The sequence below is a fragment of the Heptranchias perlo genome, chromosome 17 (assembly GCF_035084215.1).
Source record: "Heptranchias perlo isolate sHepPer1 chromosome 17, sHepPer1.hap1, whole genome shotgun sequence".
In the NCBI taxonomy this organism is placed as follows: Eukaryota; Metazoa; Chordata; class Chondrichthyes; order Hexanchiformes; family Hexanchidae; genus Heptranchias; species Heptranchias perlo.
Window position 1 is genome coordinate 31,062,853 of NC_090341.1, and position 20,143 is coordinate 31,082,995.

The 20,143-nt window shown below is 41.2% G+C and overlaps 1 protein-coding gene across 1 annotated transcript in view; it reads left to right on the plus strand.

Moving 5' to 3' along the window:
• The window catches only part of synpra (synaptoporin a), a 312,565-nt gene extending 293,127 nt beyond the window's left edge, over positions 1-19,438 (plus strand). Inside the window, exons 5-6 of the mRNA XM_067999126.1 lie at positions 12,091-12,282; positions 17,313-19,438. Coding sequence (XP_067855227.1) covers positions 12,091-12,282; positions 17,313-17,627 — 507 coding nt within the window. The 3' untranslated portion in view covers positions 17,628-19,438. The remainder of the gene's footprint in view (positions 1-12,090; positions 12,283-17,312) is intronic.
• The last annotated feature ends 705 nt before the right edge of the window (positions 19,439-20,143 follow it).

The window sequence follows — 20,143 nt, forward strand, 5'->3', positions numbered from 1 at the left end:
CATTTCGTTCTTCTTCAGGTGCATCTTTCAAAAAAAACTGTAAAAATACTGGAAATAACTGCTTTCACAGCTAAACAAAATCTTTGTTACATTACACATAACAAGCATTAAAAAGGGGCCTTGGCCACAACAGCGAACTAAAAGCACTTACAATGAGGACAGGCTTTTTAAAGAGGCAGTACAGCCACGCAGGCTTTTAGAATGAAACAGTAGACAGTACATTGAAAACAAAAGAACACATTTTGTAGCTTGCAAAGCAGTAGAAAAGGGAGAGGATCTTCCCCTTTCTCCTTCTCTATTCCAAAAGACTAATTTATCCTTGATACAGTTTTTCATATCTGCCAAACTGGAATCGAACTTGGCTAGTTCTTCCCTTCCCCCAGGTCCTGCCTCCTTGCAGGGGTGCTCCACAGTCCCTGGCAAAATGTCCCTTTTTATCACAGTTGTAACATTTCTTATCAGCGTAGATGTTTATTCCGGGTCCCTCTTTTTTAGGGCCCTTATTTTCCCATGCTGGAGCTTGCATGGTGCATACTTGCAGGGCTTTTCCTAATTCAGCTATCCTACATTTACAATGGGAATGAGATATTTCTGGCCTTCTACAGCTTTCTTTGTTGGCGCTCATCTGTACTCGCATGGCTGCCTTTAGGTCGTCCCTCACTAACACTTCCAGTACACTTTGTTCCAATACCTCACAGCTTTGACTTCTTTCTTTCAAGGCCTCCGCACAGATAACATTATTTGCTCTAGCCAATGTAAGATGCTCTAACAATTGCCCCTTCTCCTCCTGTTCCTTCTTGGAAACATCTTTCAAACTCTTACAATCTTTCTTTATGTGGAGATGCCGGTGATGGACTGGGGTTAACAATTGTAAACAATTTTACAACACCAAGTTATAGTCCAACGATTTTATTTTTAATCCCACAAGCTTTCGGGGGCTTTCCCCTTCCTCAGGCGGTGTGGAAATGACAATTTCGAATCCTTCGCATTTTAAGATCACATAACAAAGCCTGGTGATTACTGCCCGTTGCCAAGGCAATCACAGTGAGCAGACAGAAAGGTGTCATCTAAAAGGCCACTGAATATACAACCCCCCCCAAAAAAAAGAGAGAGAGACAGAACGAAGACAGTCAATGACCCGTTATATTAAAAAGTTTTTAATATAACGGGTCATTGACTGTCTTCGTTCTGTCTCTCTTTTTTTTTGGGGGGTTGTATATTCAGTGGCCTTTTAGATGACACCTTTCTGTCTGCTCACTGTGATTGCCTTGGCAACGGGCAGTAATCACCAGGCTTTGTTATGTGATCTTAAAATGCGAAGGATTCGAAATTGTCATTTCCACACCGCCTGAGGAAGGGGAAAGCCCCCGAAAGCTTGTGGGATTAAAAATAAAATCGTTGGACTATAACTTGGTGTTGTAAAATTGTTTACAATCTTTCTTTAGATTAGCTACTTCTGTTTCTAACCTTTGCTTTTCCTTCTCATCACTTTTGTTTTGTTTGCTGATGGTATGTAGCCATATTTCAGTCCATTGTTAGTTTCCTTGATAGCTCCATTGCTATGCATTTTTGAATTGGCGCTTCCATTGTTATATTTCACCCATCTCTACATGTTTCTGATTCTCAAACGTTGACCGTTAACCTTCTATTATACCCATCCTTGCCCAGAAAACTATGTTTCTGTCTAAACATTAGCTCCAGTATCATTCTGTAGCACTTTTCACCCGTCCCTGCGCAGAAAACTATGTTTCTGTCTAAATGTTAGCTCCAGTATTGTTTTAACTCGTTCTGTTATACCTTCCACCCATACGTTAGCTCCAGTATAACCCCTTCTGCTAGGTCACAATATTTTCACTTTCTTTGTCTGACTATGTCAGTGTCCTATCTGGGGTGCCATTAATGTAGGGAATTCCTTATTTTTTGTGATTCTTGGACACTGGACAAATAGTCAAGCAAAGAAAGCCACCCTCACACAGTAGTTTCGTTAATCAAAAGTAATTATTTAATGATGTTATCATTCATACGGGCATTCATGAAGCAAAATCAAACCATACAAAATCCCACTATACACTTAATAATTCACAACATTATTATGTAATGATTTAACAATTCATACACACATATCAGGCAAATCTTTAATGCATATACAACCTTTAAACCAAGGATTTTGCTCATCGGGCCTGAATATTGATCAGCTCTTCAGTCCTCTTCTTCTTGCATGATGTTCAACTGCATTGTGCGTTCCTTGTGACTGCCGGGTAGTGAAGAGAAGAGACTGTTCTTCTCTCAAAGTCTTCTTTTTAAATTGTTTTTTTACCAACAGGATGTAGGATCAGGGAGGGTCATTCTTTTTGCCCAATCACTCCCTGTTGCTATGGGTCAATCATTAACATACTTCAATGATTGACAGCTTAGGCTTTGATCATGTGACTGGAGACCCTTTGATGTAGAAAAGACCATGTGCTCGAACGATGGGTTGTATAAAGCCCCTTTACTAAGTCTATTTATGGCCTTTCGTGTAGAGATAGCCCCTTACATTTCTACGCCCAGACATTCTTAATGGTCCTGAAGTCTCCAATTTTGATTGCTTCAATGGCTTTGAATCCATTCCTTATACCATTTGACCATATGCTGGATGCAGTACTATTTGATGTTTTACAAATCCCAGTTCTTTTGAACAGATTACCAGATAGGAATAAGAGGCCTATGCTTTTTTTCACACCGATCATTGCTTTCCTGATCTGAAGCCTTTGATGTCCTTGTTGCCTTTTCTTACATTACCCTTGCTGTGTTGAAAAGCTTGTGCTTCCAAAAGCCTATGTGTTTTGAAAGCCTGACAATGCTTTAAGCTCACTATTATCCATCTAGCTTATTTATTTAATAATCTAGATATCTATTCGCAGTACAATATCATCGATCCAGAAACTCATACTTCTCCAATGCCATTGGCGTCAGTGAGGGAAAAACAGGATTTACGAAAACACAGTTTACCACATTACTTTGTGTGCAGGTTTTCAAATGTCTTTGTTTAAAAGAGATACAGTTAACCCTTTCCTTCAAATGTCTTTTGTTAAAGTGGTTTAGAACCCCACATTACTCTATCAAAACCCTTCATGATTTTGAACACCTCTGTCAAATCTTCCCTTAACCTTCTATTGTTCTAAGGGGAACAACCCCAGTTTCTCTAGTCTCTCCACATAACTGAAGTCTTTCATCCCTGGTACCATTTTAGTAAATCTCCTCTGCATCCTCTCTAAGGCCTTGACATCCTTCCTAAATTGGCCAAATGCTTCAGCTGAGGCCTAAACAGTGTTTTATAAAGATTTACCATAACTTCCTTTCTACTCTATGCCTCTATTTATAAACCAAGAATCCTGTATGTCTTTTTAACAGCCTTCTCAACTTGTCCTGCTACCTTCAAAGACTTGTGTACGTACACCCCCAGGTTTCTCTGTTCCTGCACACCTTTAAAATTGCCTCTCCTCATTCTCCCTACCAAAATGAATCACTTCACACTTCTCTGTTAAATTTCATTTGCCATGTATGTGCCCATTTCACCAGTCTGTCTATGTCCTTCTGAAGTCTGTTACTATCCTGCTGCCACTCGATTCCTTATGAAGAGATTCTGGGCATGAAAGCAATAGGCTAGGGGCTGGGTGAGGTCAGAGCCTAAGCTCATGGTTGGTATCCTTTGCTTTTCATTCCTTATCTCATTAAATTTCTCACACGTGTCGCAGCATCGCAACCTAACACACTGTAGCGCCTTGCAATGTGAAGCAGTATTTCAAGGAATGTCGTATTGCCATCATTCTTCTAAAAAAAATATTCTTGGGATGTATTCCTAGATTGGCCAGGACACTGGAAGAATCCGCTGCTCTTCTTTGAATAGTGCCATAGGATGTTTTATGTCCACCTGAGAGGGCAGACAGGGCTTTGATTTAAAGTCTCATCTCAAAGAGTGCAGCACTTCCTCAGTACTGCACTGAAGTGCCAGCCTGGATTATCTGCTCAAGTCTCTGGAGTGGAACTTCAATCCAAGTTATAATCTTCTGACTCAGAGGCAAGAGTGCTACCACTGAGCCAAGGCAGACATGCATTTATCTGGAGTCATAAATACTGCAAAATTGTACACTGCAAAATTGTACACTGCATCAATTAATGTGCAGTATTTAAGGACAAGAACTATTTATACATAATTGAATCTGACACTTAAATCTAGAGAATAGATGAGAAATTGATTTTGGTCAACCATAATCTATATCAAAAAATGCTTCATGATGTGTGGTCAGGTTGAAATATTGTGCATATAAATGCCTCTAACAGGCAAAAAGGCATCAGTAAGTCAATGGCATTGTTATGTCAAAGTTGTTGCTATTTTTTCTAACTGCAAGTGATTCAATGTATATAGAACAGTCTGTTAAAAGCACAGTCGGGTTTAGTTCGGAACATGTTTGAGTGAATTGTTCTTCAGTTGTATGGACAGAATTTTATTCTTCGTTGCACGTCATAACAAAAAGGTAAATGAGTCATATTTATCTGTTTCCCTATTCCTTTTTGTTGTGAGTAGCCTTGCAATAAAAACAACCATATGATTATGAATATAGTCAGTGTTTCATCCATAACTGCAGTATACATTCCTTTTTAACTTGCACTGTGAAAGTCTGTTTTCTAAAGATTTGAATTAGACTTATCAAAGGCATAATGTCTATCATTAGTAAATAAATCTCAGTACCATAGCTTGCTGTGAGCAGGAGCTCCATCTTTGCTCTCTGGTATGAGACCAGCTCTGCATTTGGCCTGTAATGGACAAAGTGGTACTCTAATTTTGAAGTTTTTTTTATCATGTACTTTCCAGTGTTCCTTTGCAAGAAAGTAGGTGAGGTTAGTATAGTATTCATTTACCATGTAAATAGTTTTTTTTCCTTTAAATTAATTTCACAATCCTTATGTGAAAACCATCCAGGTTAAGGTTTGGTGTCTTGACCATACAATTGTACAAAGTAGCATTTAACTGAGAACTGTTTTCAGGCACTTGTTTTAATTGCAATTACATTCTATACTGTTATATAATTAGGAGGCAGTCCATGAAGGAAAAAGAACTAAGTTAAACAAATAGGTGATTGGTAAATGTTTATCAGGAATTGTTACTCTCTGCCTGGATAAGACCGTAAAGTTGAACACTGCCATTGCCATGGCATAACATACATGCATCTGATTGACTCTGCTAAATCTGGAGAATGTCTGAAACATAAAACCTATGAGTGGGGTCTCGCCAACATACTATGGAATGACAAAGTGTCACCTTCACAAGAGTTGCAGTACGGTGGTATGAGAATAACTGGCAAACTGGGAGCTGCCTCTTGTACCCTTTGAAATTGAAAACTGGGATACAGGAGAACAAAATGTGTGTCACATAGTTGAAACAAATTCATCAATTTAACACAATCGTTTCCTGAACTCCACCCATGTGCAAGATGCCAGGTCATTTGTATGTGTTACCAACCACTTTACCTTAATTTGATCGGTTTCCAAACAAGGCAAGCAGCCTGTGCTAAGTGGTTTCTATTTACTTTTCAATCAAAATACATTAGCATAAGTATAATGACATTGAAATGACATTTTGCATACCACAACGTAATGTCGCTAGCCAGGGAGAGCTGGCGCTAACCAATTTTAAATTGACCGGTCACATCTCATAGATAAATATTATAAATACATAAACTTTCATATAATTTGAATTATAACTGATCCCCAATATGTCACAATTCTGAAACCACACAGTAACTATATTGATTTAAGTTAGATTTTAAAGAAAAGTTGCAATATCTTGCATCAGAGACAACAGAATCTTGCCCTGACATTATTGTTAGCCAGTGTTTCATCTCAAAATGTACTCTCCCCATTACCTGATGTATTTCAACAACAACAACAACTTGCATTTAGATAGCGCCTTTAACGTAGTAAAATGTCCCAAGGCACTTCACAAAATTTGACACCAAGCGACATAAAAAGATACTAGGACAGGTGACCAAATGTAGCTGAGAAATAGGAGGGGGCCAAGGATATATCCTTGGGGGACTCCTGAAGTTATGGTGCAGGAGCGGGAAAAGAAGCCATTGCAGATGATTCTCTGGCTATGACTGGATAGATAGGAATGGAACCAGGCGAAGGCAGTCCCACCCAACTGGACAATGGAGGAGAGGCATTGGAGGATGGTGTAGTTAACCGTGTCAAAGGCTGTAAACAGGTCAAGAAGGATAAGGAGGGATACTTTACCATGGTCACATTCACATAGGATGTTATTTGTGACTTTGATAAGGGTCGTTTCAGTGCTGTGGCGGGGCAGAGACCTGATTGGAGGGGTTCAAACATGGAGTTGCGGGTAAGATGGACACAGCTTTAGGAGGCAACAACACGTTCAAGCATTTTGGAGAGGAAAGGGAGGTTGGAGATTGGTCGGTAGTTTGCAAGGACAAATGGGTCTAATGTATTTCCTTACATTCTGCTGTTTTGCTGTTGATATTTTACAGCCCAAACAGTCATCTTTATGATTAAAATAACATATTGGGCTCGATTTTCAAATGAAAGTCCAGGTGCGTAGGGGGCAGGGAGGGGCAGCGAAAATCAGTAACATCCCGAGCGGGGAAGGAAGCCAGCTCCAACCTGCCGACTTCCACGTCTCACACAGACGCATCTGTGTGCGTGCATTGTTCTGGAATCCGGAAGTCCCACCGGCAATTAAAAGCCGGCAGGCTGATATTTAAAACAGTTACTACGGTTGTTGAAGTAGTTAATTTCATGGTGATTGAGGCAGGGAAACGATTTTCATTCAGCCTCAGCATGTTTCCCGTGCTGAGTGAACAACTCCATGTTGGAGGAGACGTGTATCAGCCGGCAGCCGTTTGGACATTTAAATCCCTGTTTGACAGATGGGGATAAAAGGTGAGTTATTGCAGCAGGGCACTCAGTTCCCTCAGACAAACTTTTGGCTGGGAGATTTTTGTGCTGAGACTGAAAATTCTTGGTTTACACTCAGTATATTCCTGCTTACACATATCTACCAACTTTCCGGACACCCTCAAACTGAAACCATCAGGATGGGGGGCGCGATGGCCGCATTCACCAGTACATCAGAGGACGAGGAACATCACCATCCTCGCCAGGCATGGCGTGCACTTCTGCCACTTGGAGCTCCACAATATAGTGCTGCGCCACAGGCACCTGCACAAGAACACAGAGGGCAACAACAGAGGGACTGATGTCACAGGAGGCACTACCCTCGTCAGAGGGTCTACAGACCAAGGCTCAGCTTCCTGGACCTCTCTGAGGAGCAGTGCATACGGAGGCTGAGAGTGAGTCAGCAGGTGGTCGCAGACATCTGCAGCCTCCTTCATGCCGAGCTGCTCCCGGCTGGGCCGAGCAGCATCTCATTACCCGTCGCTGTTAAAGTCACCACTGCCCTCAACTTCTTCGCCTTCGGATCATTCTGGGGTGCCACCAGGGACATCGCCAGAGTCTCTCAGTCGTCTGCACACAAGTGCATAAGGCAGGTAACCAGCGGCTTGTTTCACAGGGCCTCGCAACTTCCCCATGGACAACCTCAGCCAGACGGAGAGGGCAGTGGGATTCCACTCTGTGGCTGGCTTCCCATGGGTACATGGTGCAATCGATTGCACCCATAGAGCAATACAAGCAATTCCTGAGCCAGGACTATTCATCAACAGAAAGGGGTATCACTCCATCAACACTCAGCTCGTTTGTGACCACTGCAAAAGATTCCTTCACATCAGATTCCCTGGCAGCCGCCATGATTCCTTCATTCTGAGGGAATCCAACAACCCGGCCCTTTTCCATGCACCGAACACCCTTAAGGGCTGGCTCCTCGGGGACGAGGGATACCCCCTGCACATGTGGCTCATGACACCTCTGAGGAACCCCATCAGCGAGCAACAGCGTTGATACAACGACAGCCACTTCACCACCAGGTCTATAATTGAACATGCGATAGGGCTGCTCAAGATATGATTTCAGTGCCTCGATTGTTCTGGGGGAGCGCTTCAATGAGCACCAGCGAGAGTGGGTCACATTATAGTAGTGTGTTGTGTCCTGCACAACATGGCGCAACAGAGAGGGGTACCAGTTGAGGAGGCCCCATCCCCTCATCCACCATCCATACCTGCCATCCACATTGAGGAGGAGCAGGAGGAGGAGGAGGAGGAAGAACCCATGGGCAGAGCAGCGGCTCACCTGGCTGCTTGTGAGGCCAGGGAGTCACTCATTTGTGAACGGTTCTTGTAAGATCAGAAAGTGAGAAGAGTCCAGTCCTCACACCACCTGGAACGACAATCGCCAACACCAGCTTTCCCCCCCACCCCACACAAAACAGTCCTGCAACTACACATACACCCACTGTAAAGTGACCCAATGGGTGACATCAAGTGTGGCTATTCATGGTGAAGCACATGAAAGGGCCCTATCACAAAATGCAGCCAACAATGGCAAGACATGGCAGTAGTGGTGAGAATGATAACATTTAATATGACTTTAACAGAAACCAAATATAAATAAAAAACATGACAGTCTGTCAGACACCCTTGTGTATACCCTTCGTGATCACAAAACCTTTGCCTTTCTCTTCCTACTACTTCTATATGGTGCATCCCCTGTTGCTGCAGCAGAGGTAGTGGCAGGTTGCTCATGTCCATGCCCTGACTGCTTGGATACTTTTGGCCTACGCCCTCTGGGTTTTGGAGCACCTGAGGGCCCCTCCAAAGACTGCTGCACCTGCACCTGTGCAGGGGCTGACTCGGCCACCTGGAGAGGAGGCAGCATTGCAGGTACTGGTTGAGGGGGGGGGGCAATAGGTGAGACGTGGGAACGCTTTGAGTGGTGTCCCCACTTCCATGTCCCCTTTCGCCTTCATCCCTCTCCTGGGCCAGGCCCATATCACTCCTACCACCCTGCTAGACAACAGTTTGGAGGACATGTGTGATGCCTTGGAAGGCCACTTCTAAAGTATCTGTCAGCCTATTTAAGGCGTCAGAATGTTATTCACCCTGAGTCCGAGCAGCCGTTGTCAGGGCTTGAATGGACTCATTTGTGAGCCGTGCCTGAAGCTCAATGGAGGTTAGCTTTCTCTCCATCGCAGACAATCTTGCATTTACCTGCGACACTGTCTCAGACATTTCCACAGTTACCTGCAACACTGTCTCAGACATTTCCACAGTTACGTGCGACATTATCTCAGACAGTTGCTCACATCCCTGTGACACTATCTCAGACGTTCCCTCCCGTACCTATGCCTCCATTCCACTAATGCAGGAGTTGGACTCCTCCATTCTCTGCGCTATTGTGGAGAGTTCGTGTGGCACCTGTTCTAGTACCTTGCAAATGTGCTGCTGTCCCTCGATCACTCTCCTTTTAAAGGATGGCCCCCAGGGTTCAACATCTGCATCCAGCTGAGCAGAGCCTGGAGAGGAGTGCGCCCACTGACATGGACTCTCCACAGCTGCCCCTGCCACCAGGGTCTGCTCGTGCTCACTTGCGTGTGGTGACTCACCAGGTGCCAACCCAACTAACTGACTATTATGACCCACCGAGGTGTGAGTATCTGTGCTGGTGGATGGCTCACTAAGATGTGACGGTGCGCCCTCAGAGGCCTGGAGCTCCTCTGAGGAATTCCCCTCTCCTGTCACTGAGGTCGTTGAATGGCCTGTAAGAGAACAGAAGGCAATATTAAGCATTATCACAGATGTGTCATGTTGCGAAGAGCATACTGAGGTGTTCAACATGCCAAGCATTGATAACATCAATTCATGTTGTGTGTGATGAATGTTAAAGTTGTGTCACCAGACATTTGTGGGGTGCCAGTCTCGATGTCCCCAACGGACAGGCACTCGAGGGTGTGGCTGATCTGCAGGGCTTCCTTCTCCACGTCCATGAGGATCACTATTTGTTGCGGTCCCCCTCCAGTCCTCGCCCTTTCGCGTGCATTTTGCGCTCTCTTCTAGAAGGGGATAAAGTACAGACGTGTGAGTGAGTGATAGTAAAGCGGCCAACTGATGAATGTATTGCTTTGGGTGAGGCTGACCGTGAAAGAGGTGCATCAGAGGGTGATTATGAGACAGAGACATCATGTTGGATCATGATTGGGGTGAGTGGTAGTGGTGGGGTGACAAATGGGGAGGTGAGGAAGTGCTGAAGAAGGGCAGGTAAGTTGAGGATGAGCCTTAAGTGGGTGTGAGGAGTGATGTGATGGAGTAGTCTTGGCAGTGCAGAGTAAGCTGGTGGAGGGGCGGGGAGGTGATGTGCAACACAGAATGCAGGAGAATCACTAAGTATACTCACTTTTGCTGACCCAGTTAGGACATTGAAACGCTTCCTGCACTGAACCCAAGTGCGGGAGATGTTGCTGCTGCTGGTGACCTCCTCAGGCACCTTGAGCCAGGCCTTCTTGGTGGCGGAACCAGGCCATTTCCTCCTATCGGCCAGTAAAACAGTTCCCTCCTCATCCTCATCCCGGCCAGTAACAACTGAAGTGAGGCATCATTAAATCTTGGAGCAGCCTTGCCCCTGTGCTGCTCCATTGTGTCTTTTTGGTCTTTGCTCCAGCAAAAGCCATTGGAGCAATGGCCCTTTAAATAGAGACGCTCCAGCTGACAGCCTGTCATGTGGGTGCACAGTCCGTCCACTACTCAGCTTTCGGATGGCAATCCCGGAAGCCACGTTAAGGGCCACCAATTAAGTCGTGATCGCGTGGGGAACGTTAAGTTTCTATTATCCGGGTTTGCCGCGTGCCCATTGACCCCTCCCCACCGCTGCCATCCCGCCACCCTTTGAAAATCAAGCCCACTGTGTTTCCTAGCTTCTGACAGATTACTAACAGCTATCATTGAGCTGTGAGTGTCCTCTAGGCCTACAGTTTTGAAGTTGGATTATTTGCTTAGATAGGCCCTTCATTTCCTCTTTTAGCTGTTTACACTATTTCCCTTGGGTTTCTGCTGGTCTCCCACCAGAGTTACAGTGAGAGACAGGTGGAACCACCATGAAATTTCAGGGCCATAGTCATTTTCTTCCAAAGTTAACTACAATTCACGCAAAGATTTGTGTAGAAACAATGTTTTTGTTTGTAATCTAGCATTGCTTCACTATAATTAAAATAAATACTGGTTTTGAGGGAATAGAATGCAATTAAGAGGTTCTGGTGTCATATACCATAAGTATAAAACAGAAGTGATGCCAATCCTAAAACTGCATTTCAGGTTTGTGATATACTCTTTTAGCCAGTTTTTCTTTCACTGTTTATCAGTTCAATTTTGCTCTTTCTATATCTCTCTTCTCCAACCACCTCCAAGTTTTGTCTTTTTGGGTTCACATCTTCTGCTGCTATCGCCATGTTTTCATGGCCCCACAGTTGCCATAGCAACTGGAAATAAGCAAACTGAATAGACGAGGATCAAGTGACTGGAGGAGATTGTGGAGCCAATTTTCCTCCCTGTTTTTGCACAGAGTGGTAGCACAAGGATTAAAAGCACTATATAGTATAAATGGAATTTATATAGTATGAATGAAAAGTATATAGTATAAATAGAATTTATATAGTATGAATGAAAAGTATATAGTATAAATAGAATTTATATAGTATGAATGAAAAGTATATAGTATAAATAGAATTCATATAGTATGAATGAAAAGTATATAGTATAAATAGAATTTATATAGTATGAATGAAAAGTATATAGTATAAATAGAATTCATATAGTATGAATGAAAAGTATATAGTATAAATAGAATTTATATAGTATGAATGAAAAGTATATAGTATAAATAGAATTTATATAGTATGAATGAAAAGTATATAGTATAAATAGAATTTATATAGTATGAATGAAAAGTATATAGTATAAATAGAATTTATATAGTATGAATGAAAAGTATATAGTATAAATAGAATTTATATAGTATGAATGAAAAGTATATAGTATAAATAGAATTTATATAGTATGAATGAAAAGTATACAGTATAAATGGAATTTTTTTATGGGACAATGTTTGACAATTTTTAAGTGACTGTTTTAAAATCTTTTCCAGGATTTCATTGTGACTGTGGTCTTCTCATTCATGTGGCTTGTGGGATCATCAGCCTGGGCAAAAGGACTCTCTGACGTTAAGGTTGCTACAGATCCCGATGAAGTGCTTTTGCTAATGTCAGCGTGCAAACAGCAGGGCAATAAATGCTTGTCTGTCGGAAACCCTGCAATGTCAGGATTAAATACATCCGTTGTAAGTTGAACACTAGCATTAATGGATATTTTAAAAGAAGGCTGGTTTGTTGATGCAACATATCAGTGTGCCAACATCCTATGCTGCAGAGTGGTAAGATGAGGGTCCATGCCTGCAGCTCTCCATGAAGTAACTTCCCAAACTTAGCTGTGCCATTGGAGCAGGAAAGACGGAACAAAGAGTAACCAGATGTGATTTTTGCACAACTCTTAGTGGTAGTGCATAGAACAACATCGGCAGAGTCTTAGAAACAAAGGTCAAGGAATTGCATGTGTCTGTGGGCCAATGAGGAAAGAAGGGAATAACAATAAATTGGGAAGTGGATGGATGAGTGATTTAAAAAGAATAAAAATAAATGAAGGGATACAAAATACAAGATACAAAACACAACAAAAAAAATAGAATCACAATTGAGTATTTGCCACTTTAGTGGTAAGATTATTCATAAAGTGATAGGCCCCAAAATTCTTCAGGTTGTGATCCCAGCACTTCTGCCAGGATTGCACCTGATAGTGCCCTTCAGTACTGACTCAGTACTGGAGGGCACCATCACATTTATGGGGTCAGTGGGAGGACATCTCATTAGCATGGGGTAGGTGGGCACAAGCGTCACTTTGGGTGCATCTCTGGCACCATGTGTCCCATGGCCATGGAAGCTTCAGCCTCTTCCCATCCTTGGGAGTGGGTTTGCCAAGGCCACCAGATCCCATCATGTTCCCCTTGGTCTGCTGAGCACTGGGGCTGATCTACAGAATTTTCCACAAAACTGACCAGCAGTTTCTTCGGGGTCCAGGCTGCTTACTTGGCCTGGTCTCCACCAATAGAACCCACATGCACCCCTCACTCAGCATACCGGCTGCCACTATATGCTGGGTTCCACTGGAAGCTGAGGAGCACGAACTCCCGGCTTAGCAAGGCCCATCCCTGGCTCCATCCCTTGGCTATCATTTGCCTTGTAAGAGGTGGATGGAAGTTCTGCTTTTCTTCTGCTGGTGTTAGTTACTCTTTGTTCTTTCTTTCCTGCTCCAGTGGCATAGCTGAGTTTGAGAACTTACTTTATGCAGAACTGCAGGCATAGACCCTCATCTTACCACTCTGTGGCATAGGACCAGTGGAATGCCGAAAAGAATTTGAGGCAATACTCTTTATGATCTGCAGTTTTTCTTTTGCAAGTATTCCTACTAGCTGGATGCCTGAATACAGTCAGTTCTCAGGTGCTACAGAGAGGAAAAGAGATGGAGAACCATTATATTGGATCTCCGCACCCTTTACATTGCCCCAGGTGGCACTAGGGTTGCACCTATAATAAATCTTTGGGCCCGGAGGCCTACTAGCTGCTGTTCTCCAACAGCAGCCACAGCAGCTAGAAGGCCTGGAGGCCAGCAGCCAGTCCTGCAACCACAGGCCTGCGAAGGCTGCAGCTGGGCCTGCGTCTGTATTTCCACCTCTGTTTCACGGTACAAGGCCCAGCCAGGGAATAAACCTGCACCAGGGAGTGACAAGGCCTTGCAAATAACCCAACCCACCAAATTTAGGCATTCTGAGGCCTGAACGGTGGAGCACATTTTGTGCTCGCTGTGCTCTCCAGTGCCCAGACAAAGGAGAAGCAGAAATATCTAAGAGGCATGATGTCTTAGTAATTCAATCGAATCAAACAACTGTTTTTTTGAAAGAACAAGAAATTCTTATCTGGTTCGTAACTAATGTTAGGTGCAGTTTCAAGAAACTATGCACCAGTCTAGATATCATAAAATGGTGCAGTTACATAAGTGATTAGGCACCACTGCTGATTTAGTAGGCTTGAATCCTTACACCTCTACATGTTTCAGATGTCTTACAGAGTAATATGGGAGAAGAAACTACTTGCGACTCTAATTAATACAACTAATTCTTCAGCATAAGCTATTGCAATAACAGACAAAGTTCAGAACAGATCAGAATATCAAATTAATGTGACTTGTGCAGCAAACTCTTGCTGCGTTTGAATACCTTTGATATCATTGCTCATTTGGAAGACTGAAGTCCAAGAGGTTTCTTTAAAAGACACTGAAAGGAACCAACTAGGAGCAGCTTAATTGTCTTCATTTCATATTGTATTCAGTCTTAGTGATTTCCAAAATGTATAGCTGCAAATCACTGGGAAAATTATTTTTTAGTGAATGATGTATTTCAAATTACAGTACAACAGACCTGCAAAATTCCTTTAATGTGCAAAAGAACAGCAAGCATCCATAATATGCTGAATCAATCAAAAAAACGGTTCTTTCCTATTGCAATCTTCCATTGTGATCTATCTGTTTTTCTTTGAAATGAGTGACATCAATGATGTGTGGTGATAGGTCATTTTAAATAGCAGGCTGGAAAATGGAGAAATATGCAGATACGTCTAGGAGAGAGTGCACAACTCGGAGAAAAAGTGACAAATAAATAGTCAAGGAGAATGAAAAAGGGAGGAGTACAGAGGATGAAGACAAAAGAGAAAAAAGTGCCAAGAGGCGACATTACCTCGCACTCATTAATAAGTAGATTTTCCTGTCAAATGCACAAATCGCACAGCAACTTCAGATGAGGAAAGATGCGAGGTCAAATGCAAAAATGTCCGAGAAAATGGCATCTCACTGTCTGACTCACTATTCAAATGCATTGAATGGTGTGAAGTTGCTGTATTTGCATGGTAGATACGCACTAAACTCGCCACAGAAAGTTGTCCATTTCAGTCTAAGTACTCTTTTTAATGGTGTTCTAAGTGTTAATTACTGCCAAACAACCTCTCGAGCACTGAAAATTAACTATTACAAGTGTGGAGGCTCATTCCTTCAATTTTTAATTGTTATTGGAGATTTTTTTTTAAATTTAAATTACATTTTTTTTGCTTTTTCTGTCTGTCTCTTTTCTTTCTCTCTCTAAATCCAATCTTTCCCTCTCATTATTTCTCTTTCTGTACCTAATTTGACATTGAATTCACTATTCTAACTTACATTTCTTGGTTCAGACTCTGCGCTGTTCATTTAACAATCCTTCAATCTGCTTGGTTAAGGAGTTTCACAATTGCTTACCCTGTCCATACAGATCCCAGATGCCCTGTAGGATGTGCTGCACCATTTCCATCTCCTACTTCCAGCAACTTCCAGTGCAAAATCCCATAGAAATTAAATGGGCAAGGGCAAGTCCAACTAATGGCAGGTGCCGTTCGGTCACCGGATACAGAAAGTTCTGGCCCATTATGTGTTTCCCTGTCTGTAATTGGCTTTTCTCTACCTCTTATGCTACAAAGTTATGATAAGTCAAAGGAACATAGTGGGGCCAATGAGATACACAAGGGGAATAAACTCTTGGGCAGGAAGCCAGCAGGACGTGCAGGACACCCGCCCGAAAGTTTCCGTGGGAGGTCTGGCCAATATTAACATCTGGGCTTCATTTACATCCTGCCGGCCAGCTACCTGCCTGAAACAGGAGTAAAGAGGCAGCTGGTCGGCTGCCGATAGGTGAAAATCAGGCAGCCCAAAGATCACCTGCCGACACTCAGGTAATTCCCGTTTCACCAGGTACGCAATTTTCGTTACAATCAGAGTTCACACTAGTGAAAATAATCATTATATCTTGCATATCTAAAAATGTCAGGATACAGGTCACCAATAGCTTCATAGAAACAACTCACAACCTGTTCCTTAGGGATTATATACACATGCCACAGCATTAATGGGAACTCTCAAACAAGTTTTTTGATTAAAAAATGCTGTACTTTTTTTTGTTCCAACATTTTCTTCTATTAATGTACATAGAATGAATACTGTATCAGATAATAGTAAGGCATTACTAGATTTATTCAACTTATGGGAAAGTAAGACTCATGCCTATGGGATTCATGAATTATGGTTCTTTTGCACTGAAATAAAGATCAGAACTCATCAATAATAGAATAATATCCTATATATAGTACTCTCAAAAGTGTAACTGTATATTCCAATAATTCCCATACCTTATACAGTTACACATCAGAAATCAACTTTAATATTAGGTACCCAAAATTGCCGCTTGCATTCTTGACTGAATAACAAGACAACTAGAATTTGGTGTAGGGATGTGGTGGAAATGATAATGATTAATTACATGTTCATTCAGTTCCTAAAGATAATTATGCTGAGAGCTAAAATTGTATTTGTCATTTCTACTTGTTAAGTAGTATGATAAATGGTTTTAAAGGTCACATAACACCTACAGTATGTACATATCAGGAGTAATTTTCTAAAGACATCACTGTTTTCCTGCCAACCTGCATTTTTTTGGTTGTCTTACAAGGTCTGATTTTGTTGATGGCATAATAATAGCAATTACAGGTGGTGGAACTATACAGGTTCACTTAGAATCATGAATGTACACAGTCAAGGAAGGCTGGTTCTGTTTTTCCAAATAATTATTTATGCTTTATAGGCTTTTATCTTTAAAGCTATATTTCAGAATTAGAGTGCTAGAGAAGATTTACTGTTAAGTAAATTAAAATAGATATGTAGGAACTCAGCTATATGATAGTGTAGCAGTTTAGTTACTCAGTTTAAATTCCCGTGGTGTTGATTTTAAACTTCTTATCTTCGGTTTCATTCTTACAAGCAAGAAATTCTTTTTTGTAAATTAACTAGCAATCAAGAGTACCAAGCAGAGTCGTCGAAATACAAATCCACCACTTTGAACTTTGCAATATTGACATTTTGGGGATTTTACTAGGTGCAGAGATGGTACTTGTGACACTTGGGAGAGCAACTTAGACAACTTGCTTACAGTCACATTAAGAGTTATAATGCCAATCTTGCTTGTGCTATAAACAAGGTGGCAGCCCATTCCCATCAAATACTGTCTATTCATATGGAGGTGCCACTTCTAAAACTCCCTAAGAACTTTTCTTCTCAGGTTCAACTCGTTCAGTTCAGCCTTCTTCTGAACTGCAATGATTATTAGCTTAAGATTACAAAACAAAATGTTATTCATAATGAAAATAAAACATATACAAATTGCACATTTTCTTATTTCCATAGGTCTTTGGATTTCTTAACTTTATTCTGTGGGCTGGGAATATTTGGTTTGTGTTCAAGGAGACTGGCTGGCACACCTCAGGTCAACGACACTCTCAAAGCACCATGGAAAAGCAGCCAGCTCCAAGTGGCTTCAACCAACCCTACAACCAGGGGGCACACGATCAAGAAAGCTATGGTCAAACAGCTGGATACAACCAACAAGGCTATGGACAACAACCAGGTTATGGGCAACAAGCTTCCTATGGTCAGATTGGAGGATACAGTCAGGGTGGTTATGGCCAGAATCCTCCAACTTCTTTTACCAATCAGATGTAACCTGTTCCAGGTCCGGCATTTGTGCACCTTTTGTCTGAGATCTCCATAGCACCAAGCTTTCAATTAGAGTCAATTCATAATATGGCATTGGGTATTTCTGTGATATTGGTAACGAGAAATAACAGTAGAAAGTGGCAGTGATATAAATCACTTGATAATAATGTCCAAGTATTAAAATATTAACATGGTGATGTAAGTATTGATGGTTACCATAAGTAAATATCACTTTATAAAATACCTCCATGGTTGTTGTCTTTTTTATGTTGTATTGAAATGGTAAAACCTGTAAAATTGTTGAAATGCACAAAATGTGTTCTGTTTGTATGCTGTTCCTGCCATCTGTTGTAGAATCTGTCTGAGCAAATAGAGGTAGAATTAAACTTAATCTTTTTGCATTATGGTGAGAAATAAATAAGTGGCCCTTGTGTGACTACTCAATATTGCATTGTGTGTATTTAAAAATAGTTTGTGCATGAAATTGTTACAGCTTATACACTTTGTGGCCTACTTCAGTGTGGTGTTACTTAAGAGCACGAAGATCTCACCCTTATGTGATGTTAGTAGAACAACAATGGTTTTTAAGCTGTAGCTACAGGTATTACAGTAGAATGGAATTTACACTTGTATGTTCATTTTTAAAAAATGCATTTTATTGTTCAAAAATCTTTACTTGTTGGTTGAATGTAAAAGTTATTTTGTTTAATTTATGTATAATATTTATTAGTAAAGAAGTGTAAATGTGATCTTTTTTCCGCATGCTGGTGTGTTTTTGTAATATATCTAAGCAGTGAAAAACTGCATCAGACAACCCTAAAATACTGAAAAGGTCTTTACTACGGAAAATGCTTAACTTTTTATGAATGTAAGTACAACCAGCTTCTACAACTTGCCACAGCTATTTCTCCCAGTTATCCCTTGGTACAGTAAGTTATGTACCTGCCTGCAGTGTAGTGTCACTGTGTTTTCACACTAATGAAACAGTCGTAGAAATACTGAATCTGTATGTGTGTAAAACAGTTTAATTTATTATGCTAGATCTTTTGGCGTAAACTATAGTTATCAAAGCACAAAGCAACTATGATTCCTTCCTGTCTTTTTAACGTATAGTATTGTGCTAATGATTGCAAAGTGAGTGTGTGAATGTATTCAAAAATAACCTCTAACATCAATAAACAAAACCATTGACCAGCCAATGTAAACCAATTCTTAAAACCTTAAAATCAGCTGCATTATTTCCAAATACAAACTTAGTAATCCGAATCCCCAATCATCCTCATGCCAGCATAATGACATACAAAGTGTGTTTCTTAGGCAATGTTTTGAAAAACAGGAGGCAAAGCTTTCTGTTTGTTCTTTATCAAACCAATTATTTTAACATGACTTTTAGTACCAAAAGAAACCTTCTTCTGAACCAGGGAATTATTTACTACCCAGACCAAAGTTGCCTAATATGAATCAGAATTTTAACTTTATTCAGTTTTTACTAATATAATTATTCAATAATCTGACAAAACAGAAAGCATTTGGCTGAAACAAGTTTATTATTGAATGAAATAATTTACAGTTTCATACAGAAAATCAAAGTTAAATGACAATTTTTCTGTATTGCTCCCATCAAAACCTGCATACATTTTCTAAAAAGGTGTTAGCTAAATTGTGTACTTGTCTAAATGCTCTCCGGCATTTTAATATTGGTGTAAAGCAACGGTATCATTGTTTGATGTTCGTTGTATCTGTATATGATTATTTTGATTGTTAATAGTACAGTATATTGTGATTTCCACTTCAAATCATCAAATTAAAGTACAGTACTGCCACACAAGTTAAGATGGTGTGTTCGTCATTGGCACTGCCTGCTATCAAAAGTAACTTGAAAAACATGCCTTTCAACAAATTTTTACACCACAAATGTAAAATTAAATGCAATATAATTTCATTTTTATATAATACTAATCATATTTGTAGAGGATTATCAAAATGCTGGTCTTTTTACAGAGGTTAAACGGGATAAAATTTATAAATGTAGAGAGAGGGATAGAGAGAAATGGATTCTTTTACTAAATTGAAACAGAACACTGGGCACGTCTGCCCCATACAGCCAGAAATCTAGCACCTGCCCACCATTGAGAGGAAGTTGTTAGGCCCTCCCTGAGGTGCTATTGTGTCCCCCTTGGTCCCCTGTGCCAAGTCCATACTCACTGGGGAAGTGGGAACTTTCAGTGTAGGAAGTCCAGATGCCACCTCCGACCCCTTGGTGTCATATGCCTTGTAAGGGGCAGGTAGAGCTTCCACTCCTTACAAGACTGACCAGGAAATCCTGGATTTGGCAGGGACTTGGCACACCAGGTCCCTGCTTTTTTTCTATTAGCTTCTGTTGGACACTTGCTGGAGTTATAATGGGAGCCCAGCGGAACTCTTGAGGAAATTTGGGGCCTACTTATTGTCTAGGAACAAATCAAAAAATACCAACTGTCTGAGGAGATCTCTTTCAAACTTCTTTAAATGTAGATATGCAT